The sequence below is a fragment of the Cnephaeus nilssonii genome (assembly GCF_951640355.1).
Source record: "Cnephaeus nilssonii genome assembly, chromosome: 6".
Lineage (NCBI taxonomy): Eukaryota > Metazoa > Chordata > Mammalia > Chiroptera > Vespertilionidae > Cnephaeus > Cnephaeus nilssonii.
The window spans coordinates 54,265,425-54,283,160 of record NC_137077.1 but is presented as its reverse complement, the minus strand read 5'-3'; the positions used below and the strand labels follow the sequence as shown (position 1 = coordinate 54,283,160).

The 17,736-nt window shown below is 53.2% G+C and overlaps 1 protein-coding gene and 1 pseudogene across 2 annotated transcripts in view; one reads left to right on the top strand and one right to left on the bottom strand.

The window, feature by feature from the left end:
* Window positions 1-12,033, bottom strand: part of LRP1 (LDL receptor related protein 1) — an 80,321-nt gene extending 68,288 nt beyond the window's left edge. The window contains exons 1-2 of the mRNA XM_079774360.1: window positions 11,121-12,033; window positions 2,753-2,875 (exon numbers count right to left, since the gene is read on the bottom strand). Coding sequence (XP_079630486.1) covers window positions 2,753-2,875; window positions 11,121-11,187 — 190 coding nt within the window. The 5' untranslated portion in view covers window positions 11,188-12,033. The remainder of the gene's footprint in view (window positions 1-2,752; window positions 2,876-11,120) is intronic.
* Window positions 12,034-16,577: 4,544 nt separating this feature from the next.
* On the top strand, window positions 16,578-17,036 carry LOC307101890 (ubiquitin-ribosomal protein eS31 fusion protein-like; annotated as a pseudogene). The gene has a single exon. The product of its transcript is annotated as a ubiquitin-ribosomal protein eS31 fusion protein-like (transcript).
* The last annotated feature ends 700 nt before the right edge of the window (window positions 17,037-17,736 follow it).

Below are 17,736 nucleotides of genomic sequence, written 5' to 3'. Positions count from 1 at the left end.
AAACAACTGTTGGACATAGAAATCGGGACTCAAAAGAACTGTTGGCCCAGAAAGAAACTCACTATAGACTAATTCATTTGCCTCTCAACATAACCATTATTGCTTGTCTCATTTTCGGTTCCTATAAGTGTATTCCTAGTATCACATGAGCTCACTCATCTAGGGGAAAAGATGAACAATATAGACTGAAGAACAAGAACAGCATTGATCAGACTATCAGACCTCAGAGGGAAGGTAGGGGAGGGTGGGGACAAGGGAGATAGATCAACCAAAGGACTTGTGTGCTTGCATATGAGCCTAACCAGTGATCCTGGACAACAGGGGGATGGGGACATGCGTGTGGGGGGGTTTGGGATGGGAATGGGGGGGGGGTTGATGACAAATATGTGATACCTTAATCAATAAAGTAATTTAAAAAAATTAAAATAAAATAAAAGTGGCTACTAGAAAATATTGAATTGCATTATATTTCTAGTGGACAGCACTATTCTAGATCCCCCAACCCCAGAGAGGCCTGTCTGATAGAAAGATTTGGGAAGGGTCAAAGGTGCTAGCCCGCTGGTGATGTCTCTGGTACTTCCTTTGTTGCCCAAGAAGATGGAGTTGGGGTGGCTGTTGAGCTCCTCAGAGAATTGTCAGGCCTTGCAGGCTAGGAAGCTGGCAGAGCCTATGAGCTGGAAGACAGACTACTATCTACTGGCTCGCAAACCTGGAGGGGGTGTGTGAGAGAGTGTCTCCCCGTGAGTGAGCTATCCTGTGTGCCTGGGCAGGAGTCTGCATGCACAGGTGAGGGCGGTGTGTGGTGTGGAGTGAGGGGATATCTGTGCGTCTCCATTTCCACATTCTTTGGGGATTGAGTCTGGTTTTGTGTGTCTGTCTGAGTGCTTCTGCACCTCCCCGTTTTGAGTGTTGACTCTGTGTTGCTGTAAGAACATGTGCTTTTGTGTATGTCGGGGTGGAGGGTGGACAAGTCAGGGCCCAGGAGAGGCTGTGTGTGTGATGGGTCTGAGAGTAAGAGTGGGGATGTATATAAGGTGGGGTTTGCTTCAAAGGAAGAATAGATAAAAACAGCCAGATCTGGCCTCTCTGCAAGGCTTTCTTAATCCTTAACCCCAAGCATCAGGTCAGAAATGTGGGGGGTGCCCAAACCGGTTTGGCTCAGTGGATAGAGCGTCGGCCTGTGGACTTAAGGGTCCCAGGTTCGATTCCGGTCAAGGGCATGTACCTGGGTTGCGGGCACATCCCCAGTGGGGAGTGTGCAGGAGGCAGCTGATTGATGTTTCTCTCACATCGATGTTTCTAACTCTCTCTCCCTCTCCTTTCCTCTCTGTAAAAAATCAATAAAATACATTTTTTTTTTAAATGTGGGGGGTAAAGGTGGCATCAGACAAGAAGGCACTCCAGGCTGAACCACCCCACCATCGACCACTTGTAGAATATCCCCGGCCCCCAGTCCTCCAGGGCAGAGAGAGCTGGTGGCTCCCTTTCCGGCCCTAAAATTACCCCTGATAATTACGGCTGAGGGTGTGGGGAGAGCACAGGGGATGGGGCTGGAACAGGATAAACCCAGGAAAGAGAACAGAGACAGACCTAAGAATGCTCGGGCACCTAGACCCTGGCCGAGTTTAACAAAGCAGGGGAGAGGCTGAAGGTGGAGACCCCAACACTCTGCCAGCTGCCCAGGATTCTGGGGTCCAGCCAGCAAGTCCTCCACCCCCCACCTCCCACCCCCACTGGCAAAGTAAAGACTGGGTGGGGACCTTTCTCCCAGTTTAAACAGCTGCCTCTGATTACACCACTTACTGGGGGCAGGGGAAGGCGGGGGTGGTGGGAAACGCACAGGGGTGGGGCTTCTGGTATAGAGACTGAGCAAGAGTTGGTGGCCTTTGGCCTGGGACTCTGAGGACAGAAAGGGGACCCGGCTGGACCTGTGGGCACTCAGCAAGGGTCGGGAGGCTTTGAGGCGGGAAAAAGAAGGACAAGCAAAAGAAAAGGGAGGTTGGGCTCTCTCCTTCCAGCAAAAATGTCAGTGCGGCCCTGGCTGGTTTGGCTCAGGGGATAGAGTGTTGGCCTGTGGACTGAAGAGTCCCGGGTTCGATTCCGGTCAAGGGCACATGCTGGGTTGTGGGCTCGATCCGCAGTAGGGGGCGTGCAGGAGGCAGCCAGTCAGTGATTCTCTCTCACCACTGATGTTTCTATCTCTCTCTCTCCCCCTTCCTCTCTGAAATCAATAAAAAATATATATATTTTTTAAAAATGTCAGTGCGCCCTAACCAGTTTGGCTCAGTGGATAGAGCCTCGGCCTGCGGACTGAAGGGTCCCAGGTTCGATTCGGTCAAGGGCATGTACCTTGGTTGCGGGCACATCCCCAGTAGGGAGTGTGCAGGAGGCAGCTGATCGATGTTTCTCTCTCATCGATGTTTCTAACTCTCTAGCCCTCGCCCTTCCTCTCTGTAAAAAATCAATCATATATATATATTTTTAAAAATGTCAGTGCGGAGAAAACAGTCTCTGGAAGACTCGCGGTGCAGCGGTGAGTGAGCAATCCCATGTGCCCTTTCTGAGCAAGCCAGGCACCCTGCCGGGCACATGAAGGGGGGAGAGGGCAGGTTTAGCTGTGTCATGGACAAACAATCACAGAGCAAGGTCTACACCAGGCTAGAGATCAGCTTGTCCTCATCCCAAACTGCCTGGGCCAAAAGGGAAAAGATAAGTCGGGAGTTTTGGGGGAGGGGCCCAGAAAAGTACTTACAGATCTCAGGGGCCTCATCAGATCCATCCGGGCAGTCCCTCTCGCCATCACACCGCCAGCCCTTTGAGATACAGGTGATCTGGTCTTTGCAGGCAAACTGCTTGGGGCTGCAAGTCTTGGGGACTAGGGGCAAGGAAAGAAAGCAGGGTGTAAATGAAGGGTGAAAGCCAACTCTATGGCCCTAAAGCCGCCCCCCTCCCCGTACAGCTGCTCCTCCTTCCCTATCATCAGTCTCCATTTGGCCCAGACTCTGAGTCACAGCCCATGGGGGGTGGGGGAGAGGCGGCTGTGTGTCACTCCTACAACACTGTATACCTGTGGTGGGGGGAGGGGGGGACCCAGGGAGCACACTTGACTGCCCCTCACCCAGCTCCCTAGGCTGCCCCGTCCAGTGCGCCCCTCCTCCAGCCCTCAGGGTCAAAGCCCTTGCTGTCTGGGTTACTCTTGGCCACGCACCAACACCTGCAGCTTTGCTGACCAAGAGGAAGGATGGGGCATTTACAGAACATTGACATGTTTTCCCTTATCTTCCTCTCCCTCCCACTGGAAGCCCAGAGCTGATCTCCTGTAACCTCTCTGCTCCTCTGCCTTCTGGGAACTCCTGGTCCTAGGAACCCATCACCCCCTCCTCCATCTCCAACTCCTAACTAACCACCAGGCCCCCAGACGGGAAGTGTGTGTGTGTGGGGGGGTGCCCTTGGTATACCCGTAGCTTGGAGATGGCATCAGCAGAGGTACTGGAGGGCAAGACTGTGAGGGGGCGGGGGGGTGGGGGGGGACAGGGAGCCCCACCTCCACCTCCATTTTCTAAAGAGATAGCCTCCCTGTGCTTAGACCTCAGGGAGGACTTTCAGCAGATGTCCCCAAGATAAGAGGCACCTAAAGATTGCTCAGGGTGATGGCGTTGGAAAGCCGAGGCGGAGAGGGCTGGGGGGACCTGAGGGAGCTGATTTCAGCCCAGCCAGACCATGAAGTTGCCACATGCAGGACCTCTTTGCGCTGTCCCTCACCCCCACCAGCCTCCCTGTGCTCCTCGCCATCCTCTTACCTCATTCTCTAAGGAGGAGGGATTAAGAATGGTAACACTAACTCCTATCGCGGGCTCCATATGTGCCAGGAATTGTGGTAAACCAGTTCTTTCTCTGTGTCATCTTATTTAATCCTCCCCACAATATGAGAAAGGAGGTACTACTCCTACCACCATTTTACAGACGAGGAACCCGAGCCTCAAGAGGGTGGGTCACGTAGTAGGCAAAGGACAAAGCCAGGGCTCAGTGTTTTGAGCTGACTCCAAGCTTTTAACCAGTGCAGCCTACACTAGCCTCCCCATTCCCACTAAGACACACTCCAGCTGTTCCTCCCGACCCCATCACCACGTCCTCCGTGGGAAGGAAAGTCCTCCCTGTCCTTTACCCCCACCCAGGGCTGGGTTCCCAATCCCCCAGCTCTTCATCGCCTTCTCCTCGTCCTGTGTCAAGTCCATTTCTATTCAGCTGGCATGCACTGGAGACCAGCTCTGTGCCAGGCACTGCCTAGGCACCAGGGTGCCAAGGAAGAGTAAATGGCCCTCAGGAGCCCCAGTTCCCTGGGAAGGCAGCTGCACACCACGACCTCGAATGCAGGGCAGAGTGAGCTCAGGGCTGGGACGGAGTAGAAGTAAAGTATGTCAGGGCTCGCAGGGAGGGACGGAATCTGAGGGGGGCCACATGGAGAAGATGTCCTCCCTCCCTAACCTCCATCACTGGCAGAGGGCACTACACCCAGGCCCCTGACCAGGATGAGAGCCGAGTTCAGGAAACACATCAAGCATGGCCGGGCCAGGCCCTCCCCCCCAGCGTCCCCCTCCCCTACCCCCCACCCTGAGCAGGGAATAAAGGCCCCTTGAGGAGGTGGATAATACTGAGTTCATTGCCCCACTGGGCCAGCTGTGAGGTCTTCCCGGGGAACCCGCCAGCCTAGTTAGCATGCTGGAGAAGGGTCCTCTTCCCCTGGCCAGCGAGACTGTCTGGGGGGGGCTAGAGGGGGCTGGAATGGGACTCAGAGGCAGATGGGCTGTTTGAAGCCCAGAAATGGCCTCCTTAGCCCCACCGTGCCCCCACCCCCACCACCACCACCACCACCTGGACGTAGTCCACACCCCCACGCCTCCTAGGCCAGAACTCACAGACTAGGCCTGAGGTCACTGGTTGGTCACTCCAAATTCCCCTCCATTCTGCGTCCCAGCCATGATCCCCCCTCCTTTGGCCCTTACTTTGTCCCCCCTGCTGTCCCCCACCCCCATTTTTGGCCTGAACTCGACAGAGGAAACAGCAGCTGGCAAACTCCGAAAGCTGGAATGAGAGAGATTCACAAACCAGATGTGCTCTTGCAGAGTGAAGGGAGTGGGGGATGGGGGAGTGAAAGAAGAGGAGCCCTCAGGGCCCCCTCTCCCACAGAAGCATCTCTTCAGACCCAGGGACCGAGGGGCTTGGGGATGCACATCTCCCAGGAGCCAGGGCAGCACGAGGATCGTGGAGAGATAAGTGAAAGAACTTCCTTCCTGTCAGGGATGGTGGAGAAAGCCCAGGGAATGTGGAGTTTGAAGGCTGAGGCCTGTCTTTGATTTCCTTCAGGGGGAGAGGGGAGGAGAGAAACAAATAACCTACTTTGGGGCAGTCTACACAGCCCAGGGAAGCCCCACTGGAGTGGGAGGGAGTTGCCATGGGGGTGGGTAGGAAGCTGGTAATCTGCTTAGAGCCTCCAGCCAAGCCCACTCCCCCGGGCTGAGCCTTCTGCATCTGATACCAGCACCCAGAACACCCATCTCTGTGGCCTGCAGCTAAGAAGAGGGAGCAGCACAGCCCTAAGTTCAGCCCCCGCTTTGGGATCAACTACTGGCCTCGGCGGCCGCTGCAGGACCTACCCCTCGTGAGACTTGCCCCTGCTTAATGACATGAGCTAACTAACACTTCACATGGTCACGGTGAGTCAGCCACTGATCAGAAGCACTCTGTATTAACTCATTTAGATCCTCACAATCCTGTGAGGTGGGTACTGTTGCAATCCCCATCAGACAGAAGAAGAAACCGAGGTAGAGAGCGATTAATAACAACAACAGGTGGAGAAGGGAAACGGCAGGGAGCATACTTTGGTCCCCCGAAGCTGGGAGCGGGAGCAGGGTCACAGGGGGTGGTAGTGGCCTTCAAGGCTCATCAGGGAGGAGAGGGACAAGAACAAGACAGCAGAGGGAAGAAAGAGGAGCGAGATGAAGGAGGAGAACTAAAAAGGAAAGAGAGCAAGCGAGGTTGCAGAGAGAACGCCAGGACACAGGGGCCGTCTGTTCTCAGCTTTGCCTGGAGATGAATGTGACCGCCATGCTAACTCTGGCCAACACCCCTGCCCCCCCCCCCCCCCACTCAAATCCAGGCACTCGGCCCAGCCATGGCCCCCAGGGCCACCAAGCTGGAGCCAGGACAGGAGGCGTAGGGTTGGGTGTCCCGGGACCCCACTGCCCTGCTTAAGCCTTGGCTGTCCTCCTCTATCCTGTTCTGGGACCTTGGGGGCGGGGCGGGGAAGGGGGCTTAGAGTGCCTGGCCAGAGAAGGGAGCATGAGGAGGTCTTCTCCAGGGGAGGGGCCCATTCTTTGAGGGAGAGGGAGAGGTGAGACCTCAGATGGTGCTTCCTAAAGGACCAGGAGACCTGAGGCAGGAAATTCATGAAAGAAACCCTTGAGCAGACACGGCAGGCAGCGAGAGAGAGATTGTGTGAAGGGATGTTTTCTAAAGGGAACAACGTGATATATCTAAGGGAAGAGGAGCCAGGGGGTGGCCAAGGGGTGGGGGGCAGAGCCTGCAGGAATCTAAACTTTCAAACATGGGGGTGGGGCAGCAAGGGCCTCCCAAACCCAAACCAAGAGCTTTTCACTGAATTTTATGTATTTTGGGTGTTACCCGGTGGCTCTTTCCCGCAGCTCAGCGAGGCTCAGACACATTTTTGTCATTCCTGAGTCTGGGCCTCTGCTTTGCGGCCTGGACAGACAGACAGACAGGATGGCCTGGACTGCCAGGGGAGGGGAAGGGTCTCCCCCTACATCTTGAGTCAATATTGACTCAGCAGCGCATTAGCCTGACAAGTGACCTCCCTACCATCTTTTCCTTTCCCCCACAAGTAAGATTCAGACCCTTCAAATGTCCCCAGAGACCATCGTATCTCTCACCAGGCCTTGATGAGCCCTGATCGCCTACCCCCAACACACACACAGGGCTTATCCTCAGCAGAAGGAAGAGCTCTAAGCTCCCGACCCATTCCCCACACCTTTCTCTAGTTCTTAGGTCATGAGGAAGTTCTGCCAGAAGTCTAACCTCCCTCCTTCCTTCTGAAATATCTCCTTTCTCCCTCTTACTCAGTCCACAAAGGGTATCAAGTTCCCTCCTTGCAGAAACATTCTCTCCAAAATCCATTCCCAAAATTAGTGGAGGGGGAAGACGAGAGAGGAACTTGAAGGAAAGTGGAGAAGAATTTTCACTGCCAAACTGGATATTCCCAGTCTGGCCTGGGAGGGGACGAATAACTACAAAATTTCGAGCATTTGAGCAAGCCCAGGAGATAGCTTTCAGGATACCAAGAGGCCTGGATGGAAGGGATGGCCACAAACAGAGACAAAGCAAGCGACAGAGATTGAGAGACAGGGCAGAGAATGCCACGAAGGATGGGCAATAAGAGAGATAAACCAAGAGGATGAGAGTTTCTGAAAGGCCAAGAGGGCACCAGTGACAGACAGACAGAAGCAAATGACAGACAGACAGAAGCAAAAAAGATACAGTGGGGTCTCAGCCCAAAGGTTGCCAAGGCAATGACACAGTTATCTTGGGATAAACATGTGGACTAACAACCGCCCTGAGATCCAGATTAGGGTGGGGGCAGCATCTATCCTGATTTAGGGAGACAGAGTCCCTGCCTTAGCAATGTCTGACCCAAGGGAGACCCAGGATGGGGACTACTGCCTCCCATAGGACCGGGAGGGTGGGAGGAAGGGAAGACAGGGCTCTTCAACCTGGGAAGCCAAGGCCTGGGGAGGGTCTTAGCTCCCCAGGAGGAGCAAGAGGGGCAGCAGCCTCTCCTCCACCATTCCTCACTCTCTCCCAGGGAAGGTTTACCCTGGTGCCCTTCAGAAGCAAGCACGGGAAGCACTCCAGAGCCAACTGCTTCCTTCTCCAAACAATGCAGGATCCTGCTCACCGGGCTGAAATCTGGGACTGAATACAGAGGGGTGGGACTAGGTTCTCCAAATGCTCACATCCCACAGTTTGCTCCACCAGGTCAAGGGACCCTTGCATGGGACTCAACCGGGCGATTCAGAGCTGGAGGACTTGAAGGCTGGAGAGTCCACGAAGTGGGGGGCAGGGGGAGCTGAAAAGAGACTCCTGCGAGGGAATCAGCTTGGGGTTCTAATGTGCAGGCTGAGGCTGCAACAGGAGGACAGAGAGTTGGACTTGCATAAGGAAGAGCTCCCAAAGGTGAGGAAGGAGTCTGGAAGAGTTGGGGCATTTGGACACGCTCTGGCTCTGGCCAGGGCCCTGACTGGCATCCTTGGGCGGCCTAGTGCTGGGGAAGTGGTTGGGAACAAGAAACGATTGGAGAAAATGGAGGAAGGGGGAGCAAGAATGGGAAAAAAGGAAGTCTTATGAAGCAGCCTCAAACATCAGAATATCCCCCCCTCCGAACCCCAAAACCAATGTCCTACATGTCCCTGCTTTGTCTTTCGTGTCTCTGCTTTGAAAGATCAGGGTAAAGGGAGATGTTCAAGGAACTGGGTCCAACCAGCGATAAAAGGAGTTTGGAACCTTTCCCCAGAGAGCCAGGAGGCAAACACCTCCGTTTCATAACTCCCTTCAACTGTCCAGCTTGTCTGATAAGTGGTCACACACTGCTCAAGGGTGTGTGTGGAGAGCGGTTGGAGAAAGGAAGGCAGGCAGCCTTCTCCCTGAGCCGGATCTGCCCGGGGCAGCCCTCCTCACTACAAAATGTTCTTCATCTCAGCAGGATCCTCAATAACCCTGCTCCCCACTCCCCACCCCATCTGTTTCCCCATCCTCCCCATAGCAAGTGCACTCAATTCTGTCTTCTAGCAGGGATGACATTGCTCCCCAAAGAGAACGGGACCCTGGGGCAGGCTCAGGCACAGCAGAGAAGGCAGAGGAGGTGGGGAAGACCCAGGCTGCTCCCCTGTGAGAGCAGCAGGAAGGAAGGTTGGATACTAAGTCAGGTAAGCTGGGGCCAGGAGGTTTCCTTCTCTCACACATGTCTGTGGGCTTGGGGCTTGGGGCTTGAGGGCAGGGGTAGGAAGGATAAGGAACCCCTTAGGCTGCCTGGATAGCACTGGCCCTAGCAATTCCCCTTCCAGACCCAGAGTGGGTGGGTGGGACTCACGATTCAGAGCCCCATTCCCAAGGTAAGAAGAGTAGTGTGTGCTGGGGGAGGGGTCCTTTCCCTGGAATTTCGGGTACAGGTTGTTTGAGCTTGGGTTACAGCCGTGGGCTGAGTGAAATTTTAAGAAAGGGTAGGGAGGCATTACGGAGAGCATATCCGGTCTCCCTCTTCCACTCACCACCAACCAACTTGGTGTGGCAAATAGCCCCGCTTTGGAACCCCGGGGGTGACACTACCTGGGCCATTCCTGACTGGGCTGGGGAAACGTTCTGTTCTCCACAGACTCCTGGTGGTCGGTCTCTCTCTCTCTCTCTCTCTCTCTCTCTCTCTCTCTCTCTCTTAATTTTTTTTCTCTCCCTCCCAGAAGCTTCTATATCTAAACCCCTCTGCCTCAGTTTCCCTTCCCACCTCACAGAACTGATAACAAGAGGAAAGAACATGCATAAGAGGAACGCCATGAGCAAGGGTTGGCTGTGAGGGCTGGTCAGGAGACTATTCAGGACAGATCCTCTTTACTCCTTTTGGGCAGATAATTGAGGTGGGGGGTGGCAGAGGAGCGGATAGTCCCCAAGACAGAATTATTGAGGGCCACGGAATATTCTGTTTTCCTGGCACAGCTGCTTCCTGACTCCCTAACCTCCCCCTCTCAAATGAAGCAATCTGGGGATAGGGGAAGAGCGGGAAAAACTTTCCTAATCCCAACCTCGAAAAATTTAGAAGATGGAGGAAGGGTGCATGATGGTATTGGGCCCAACTTTTCCCGGATGACGGGAGTAAAATGACAGGAAGCGGTGAGATCCCACCCCTTCTCAAGGCAGGGGCCCAGCCCAACCCCATGACCCCAGCTCAAAGCTTAGGCAAGACTTGAACCAGTGACTCACAAGTAAGAGGGAAAAAAAAATAGCTGACATAAAAGGGGAGGGGGCACTTCCCCAATCGGACCCAGTTCTAGCCCAAACCCAACTGTAGTATTCAAAGTGTGTGTGTATATGCGGGGAGAAGGGGAATGGTAGAGAGAAATAAACACATTTACCAAAGGAGCAGGGAATTGGGAAGTGGGGGCATAGCCATCACCCCCATCCAACCTCCAACTCTCCTACCAGTCCCGACGTGATCAAGCCAGAAGTCGGCAAGAAAGCAGCCTTCTTCCGGGCTCCCCCCTCAGCATTCCAGGCCATTCTCCAGTCCCCTTACCCAACCATGACATCTGACGTTTTTCCCTTCAAAGCTCCCAGGAATTAAGAAGGAAAATTCAAAGTCACATAGCATCTCCTGCTGCTCCTCTGCCCCCCAAAACAGCCCTATTCAGGCTCCTGACAGAGGCCCTGAGAGGGGGAAGTGCTCCCTTCGGAACCCAGGCGGGCAGCCGGCTGGATCCTGGACCCAGGCCTCCAAGCCTGGTCTCCCAGGCCCAGATTCCACACCCAAGCAGGGGGGCCTCTCCATGGCCCTCCCTTTCCACCCACAGCCATCTCGGGCCTGCCTGCCCTCTTCCCAGCCAGGCACTCTTGACCTGGCTCCCTCTTCCAGATTCAGAGGCCACTGCAAAAGTCCCTCCACCCCCATTTGCAGCCCTATATTGCAAATCCGGATTCCTTCACAATTCAGACGGGGGTGGAGGGGTGGAGGATGTAGGGGAGGTGGAGGCCCTCCCCAACCAGAGATAGGAAGAGAAGGCCTCTGGATCCCTGGACCAGAAAAAGGGGGAACCCTCTTCTCTCTTCCCAGGCCTCTGGTCTTTGTTTGGGCTGGGGGCCCCATGGAAGCATCATTTACCCAGGGCCACATCCTCCAAATTGGACCCCCATCCCCACCCCCAGTCGGGACGCTGCTGTGTCAGCTGGACTGTGATAACAAAAGGCACCCCCTCCCGCGTCTCCCTTCCCCATCCAAACGCAGGAGTGGGGGCTGGGGAGTGGGTGTCCCCAGGGGTCCTAGGGGGCCGCGGAATCTCACTTACCGTCGACAGCGGCCGCGACCAGAGCCGAGAGCAGGGGCAGCAGCAGCAGCTGCGGCGGGGTCAGCATGGTGTGGGCTGATGCAAGCAGCAGCCCCCTACTCTCGGGTCCTGCTACTTCTCACCGTCGCCCCCCCCCCAATTGGGGGGTCCCCCTTTTTCCTCCTTTCCTCCTCCCCTATTCTTATCCTATCTTTCAGCAACGCGCACCAGGGGCGTGGGTGAAGAGGCAGAGTTCGGAGCCCCTTGTGAAGGGTCTGCTGACGAGGGTACGCCCCCTGACCCCAAATCCAAACCCTTCACCCCCGGCTTTTCTCTTCGCTCCTCTTTCCCCCGTCCCTGGGCAAAGCTCACAGCTCCATCTCCGAGCCGCCTCCGGCTGCAAAAATGCACAATTGGGAGGAGGCAGGGTGGGGGGTGGGGGCGTGGACCGGGTTGGGGAGCCCTCGGAAGGGGCCTGATGGAGCTCTGGGGGCTCCCCTCGTTTCCGCCTCCTCCGTGCACGGGCCTGGAGCTCGCACCACTGTTCCCCCGACTGAGGTGCCGCGGGGCGGGCTGAGGGGGAGAGAGGGAGGGGAAGGGTGGAGGAGGGAGGGAGACAAGGGGCGGGGAAAGAAAAAAAGGGAGGGGGGAGAGCTACGCGGCAGCCCTGGGAGTGCGCATGCGCCGGTTTGGCGCGCTGCCCTGGGGAGGGGGAGTCCGGGCAGCGCCGAGGGTTGGAGCTCCGGCCCGCGGTTCGAGATTGGGGGTCCCGTGGCGTCGCTGGCCGGTTTGGGGCGGGGAGCGTCCTCCCCCTGACGGGGCCTTTCTCTCCCCACCCCCTGCGAATTGCTGAGGGAACAGGGGTGCTGGGGCAGGGGGCGAGGGGAGGGGAGCGGCTTCTCTCCTACGATTGCAGCCGGGTCTGGGGACCCTGATTTCCTCGCGGCGCCCCGACTGTGCCCCGCCGGCCTGGGGTGGGGGCAGCGGCCGCCATCGCGGGGACGGTTCGGGGAAAGGCTGAGCTTGGACTCAAGACTTTCTGAGACGGACCGGGACTGGGGCCAGCGGCGGGGGGGCGGGGAAGGAGGGCCCGCCAGGGCCCGCCCCCACCTCGCTCCGGGACTCGGAGTAAACAGGGACACCCGCGGGGACACGCCGCGGCTTGTCCGCCCTCCCGGGGCTTGGGGATGGAGCCCACCTTAGTCCCCGCCTCGCCCGGCCCGCCTGGCACCGAGCGCGGGAGGGGCCGGCGCTGGTTTGGAGGGAGGTGAGTCACCAGCGGGTGGGGCTGCCCCCTTCGCCCCGAGAGGTCGGGGCTCATTTGTTTGTATTTTTTTATACCTTCTGACTGGCTTCCCACCAAGTCGGGGTTTTAGATTCCGAGCAGCAGGGGTTTGGAATAAGATGAGGGACTCTGGACTCGGGTTCTAAGGAGGTGTCTGCGGAGCGCTGGACCTTGGTCCGGCCCGCAGCCGGTCCGGGAAGGCTGCTTTCAGCCCCGAAGGCGCCGGGCGGCTTCAGGGCCCCGCGAACGCCTCCGGCCACTGCCCCCTCCGGGGCGGTGTGGTAAGCCTGCGCCCGGGGGCGTCTGGCTTTCGGGTGTCTGCAAGTCAGAGTTCAGGGAGACAGCAGGCGGCTTTGGCTGCCAGAAACCGATGTTAAGATGAGAGAGGGTTGTACCCTTTTAAAATTCTAGTCAAGGGAGCGTTCTGCGTCCTCCAGTCTGTCCCTGGCAGAGAGCGGAGCAACACTGAGAACTTGTCCCTTGATGGCAGTGAGAGCAGCGGAAGAATCCAGAGGGAACTAGACCTTTTGCCCAAACCAGAGCTCCCTCTGGGCTCGGGATTGCTCCAGGCCAAGGCCACCTACCTTTAGTCTTCCAGGCTAGAAATCTCAGACTCTGCCAATTTTGTCTAATCTTGCAAGTCTGTGCTCAAGGTCTGTCATTTTTTCCTTTGAAATAAAGCTCAGATTTCCTCTGCCAGAGTGCCTTCACACAGCGGTGGAATCTTATTCATCCCATTATACAGCCCTCATGGGCTAGCACAGGGACAGACACATGGTGGCAGGGACTCACTAAACGTTTTTTTATGAATGCCTATCAGATTCCTTCCTCTCCCAGGACCCTCTCCCAATATTATGGTCCAAATGAAATCAGATTGAAATAGATTTCAGACATCTTTGAAAGGAAAAAGCTAGACGGAATGACCATATGTTGCTTGTAAGGGGGCAGTTTCATTCCGCTCCCAGCTAGTTACCTTACAAAGTGAGTCTTTCTAAATCTGTTCTCCCTGTATAGTCTCTTCCTGGATGGCAAACCTCTACTGGGTGTCTGTAGACAACTAAAGCAAGTATGAACTCCTCTCCCAGCCACAGACTTCCAAAGTCTGGCCTCAGCCAGCATGTCTACACTTCGTGTGTGTGTGTGTGTGTGTGTGTGTGTGTTTTAATATATTTTATTGATTTTTTTACAGAGAGGAAGGGAGAGGGATAGAGAGCTAGAAACATCGATGAGAGAGAAACATCGACCAGCTGCCTCCTGCACACCCCCTACTGGGGATGTGCCCTCAACCAAGGCACATGCCCTTGACCGGAATCGAACCTGGGACCTTTCAGTCCACAGGCCAGCGCTCTATCCACTGAGCCAAACCGGTTTCGGCTGTCTATACTTCTTATTTGCTACCTCCCAACTCCTACAAGCTCATGAATGTGAATGTGTATTTATTTTTAACTTCTATACTAATAAAAGGGTAATATGCTAATTAGACTGGGAGACCGGACATCTTCCGGATGTCCGACTTCCTTCCAGGCAGTTGGGCGACCAGGTCCGCAGGGGGGCAGTTGGGCCCCCCCCCCCCCGGCCAGGCCAGCAGGGGGGCAGTTAGGGGGCAACCAGGCAGGCCAGCAGGGGGGAAGGTGGGAGGCAGGCAGGGTGGCAGTTGGGGGGCGATCAGGCAGGCAGGTGAGCCATTAGGAGCCAGTGGTCCCGGATTGCGAAAGGGATGTCCGACTGATTGGAGAGGGTGCAGGCCGGGCTGAGGGACCTCCCCTCCCCCGCCCCCCATGCATGAATTTCATGCACCGGGCCTCTAGTTATCTTATAAAAATGGTAATAATTAGTGGTTAAAAAAAAAACCTCAGCATATAGGAAGGTATAAGGTGAAAAGTAAACTTGCTGCTCTCCACACTCCCATTCTTCAGTCTCACCCTCAGAGTCACCACTACTGAGAGTTCTGTGGGTCTCCTTCCACGAGGTTAAAGAAAACCCACAAGAAAACAAATATACATAAGCATCATTTAAAACCACAAATGAGCTCATTCAATATATACTAGTCTGTAACTTACTTTTCCAATTAACTTATCTTGATCCCTTTCCACTTTGTACACGCACATCTAGCCCTCATTTTACATTGGCTACTTGGAATGTCCTTGCTTGGATTCTACACAATCCATTAGGGCTGTTGGACACTTGGTCATTTCCAGTATGTGAACTGCTGAGGGTGTCCCTAAAAGTTAGAGAATGCATATTTCTACCTGAGCCTTTAATTATACTGTTCTCCCAGCCCCTCCTCACCCCCCTTAGAAAAGCCCTCCTGTTACTCTCCCTTTGCCCATCTCTCCTGTTCCCAACTCGCACTCAGGGTAGCCTCAGCACCTAGACCAGTGGTTCCCAGCGTGGGGCACACGCCCCACAGGGGTGCAATTTGATTTTTTAAGGGGGCACTTTGAGAATGAGTAATTAACAGTGATTTTTTTTGCATTTCTTATGGTTCTAGGGGCCTCATATACAGTATATAAATATATATTGTGACATATTTTATGCATTTTGGTTCTCTTATATATTTTGAAACTATTTGCTATTTTTTCATATCACTTCATATTATTATTTTTAACAATTTCTTAGTGATTTCTTCCTCCGTACTTCACCTGTCCTTTCGTTCTTTTATGTTTCTCTTTCATGGATGCCATGTTCTTTGGAAGCTTGTTTAGACCAAGTTGATGGCCTTTTAGACTTCCTCCACATGAATAGGAGTTCACTTTTTGAATAATAAGAATTATATGTTACGGGGGGGGGGGACATCAGGATTTTAGAGGTGCTTAAGTGGGGCATGGCCAACAATTAGGAGCTCTTGATTAATTGATGGGATGGCTGACAAAAGTGTTAGGACCAGGGGTGTCTGTGCTGGTTGAGGAGACAATCATAATTAATTCCTTTCAGACGGCTGTGACTGTAAACATCTTCTCTGTATTTCTCCTATAGCATTCATGAATCCCTCTCTGCCTCAGCATCTTCTCCCACTTCTATTGTTAAGAAGCATTTTCAATCTTCAAATTCTTGAGTTGAAATTATAACCAAAATAGTGAGAAATCAAAGAAGAATTTTTTGCAATCCATAATCAGGATACCTAGAATGATGACAGTAGGAAAAGAAATTGGTGTGAGAGAGGGTATCTTCTTTTTTAGATCTTCCAGCAAACCATTAAACATCTTTTCCTGTCTGAGTGTAACAGGCACTGGGATTGGGGCAATAAGGGGGCTGCTCTGGGATTGATTGTCAGGCCAGAGGCTGACACCACCTAGTGGTCAGCTAAAGAAGTGTAACAGGAAGGGTGTTTCTGAAGGGTATGGTGGAAGATGGGAAGAGACCAAGATTTATTGAGCTACTATTTACCATGTACCAATTCAAGCAATGGGTTTTACATGGATTAGCTCACTCGAGTCTCATAACCACCTATGGCATAGCTGTTATTTCCAGTTTGTAGAAATGGGAATAGAGATGCCGAAACCGGTTTGGCTCAGTGGATAGAGCGTCGGCCTGCGGACTTAAAGGTCCCAGGTTCAATTCCGGTCAAGGGCATGTACCTTGGTTGCAGGCACATCCCCAGTAGGGGGTGTGCAGGAGGCAGCTGATTGATGTTTCTCTCTCATCGATGTTTCTAACTCTCTATCCCTCCCTCTCCCTTCCTCTCTGTAAAAAATCAATAAAATATATTTTTTTAAAAAAAGAAAAAAGAAATGGGAATAGAGGCTCAAAGAGGCTCACAATGCAGATTGGAGCCCAGTTTTCATACATGTAATAAACATTTATTAGGTACCTCATATGTGCCGAGCATATTGGTAGGCACTAGGGACAAGAAATGGAAATACAAAGTCTCAGATTTCAGGAGCATATAGATTAGTGGAGTTGTGCGATAAGATGACTGAGTTATAACACAGTACCTTAGTGTCTATAACAAAGGCAAGTGCAGAGGGCCATGGGAACCAGGGAAGGACACTTATTCCAGATAAGGGGGTCAAAGCACAGCAGTGTAGACGGTACCAGGCGACATGCTGAAAGAGAAGAGGGAAGTGACAGGCAACGGCAGGAGGAAAGTTTGTCTTAGGTTGGTGGGCAAGCAAAGGCATGGAGGCACGAGGAAGTTTAAAACACTTGAGGAAGCTTTCTGATCTGCCATCCGTGGTGGAACTGCCGCCAAGATGCAGATTTTTGTGAAAACCCTTGTGAGGAAGACCATCACTCTCGAGGCTGACCCCTTGGATACAAGAGAAAATGTAAAGGCCAAGATCCAAGATAAGGAAGGAATTCCTCCTGATCGGCAAAGACTGGTCTTTGCTGGCAAGCAACTGGAATATGGATGTACTTTGTGTGACCATAACCTTCGAAAGAATCCACTCTTTATCTTGTGTTGAGACTACGTGTTGGTGCTAAGAAAGGGAAGAAGTCTTACACCACTCCCAAGAGGAGTGAGCATAGAGGAAGAAGATTAAACCGACTGTCCTGAAATACTATAAGGTGGTGAGAATGGCAAAATCAGTTGCCTTCGTTGGGAGTGCCCTTAGATGAATGTGTGCCAGAGTTTTATGGCCAGCCACTTTAACAGACATTGTTGTGGCAAACGTCTGACCTATTGCTTCAACAAACCAGGAGACAAGTAATTGTATATGGGTCATAAGAGGCATCAACTGGCCCAGCCGGCATGGCTCAGTGGTTGAGCATCAACCTATGAACCAGGAGGTCATGGTTTGATTCCTGGTCAGGGCACATGCCCAGGTTTCGGGCTCAATCCTCAAAGTGGGGCATGCAGGAGGCAGCCGATCAATGATTCTTTCATCATTGATGTTTCTATCTCTCTCTCCCTCTCCCTTCATCTCTGAAGTCAATAAAAATATTTTTAGTTAAAAAAACACACACACGAAACTTGTCACAAAGTAGTTAAAAAGAAGACAACTAACATTTAAAAAAAACACACTTGAGGAATGACTAATATGGTATGGCTGAAGTTTAAGGTACTTATTGGGGAGGGTAATGGATGAAGTATTCGTGAGCCTAATTATAAAGGGTGATTTTAGGCACACTAAGTAAGAACTTAGACTTTTTTTCTAGAAGTTGTGGGAAGCCAGGTGAAAAACTGATGAAGTTCTTAATGCATCAGTCATAAAGCTGGAGAGGAAGAGGATTCTCGACTAAGGAGATAGGATCAAGTTTACTAATTGGTTTACCATGTTGCCCTAGAGCAGGGGTGGGGAATATCCGGCCCGTGGCGGCTGTATAAGGCCCACAAAATCATTTGGTCTGGCCCTGCCAAGGCATTAGTTGTGAGTTAATTAAACGTTTGACCAAATATACTAGTAACAG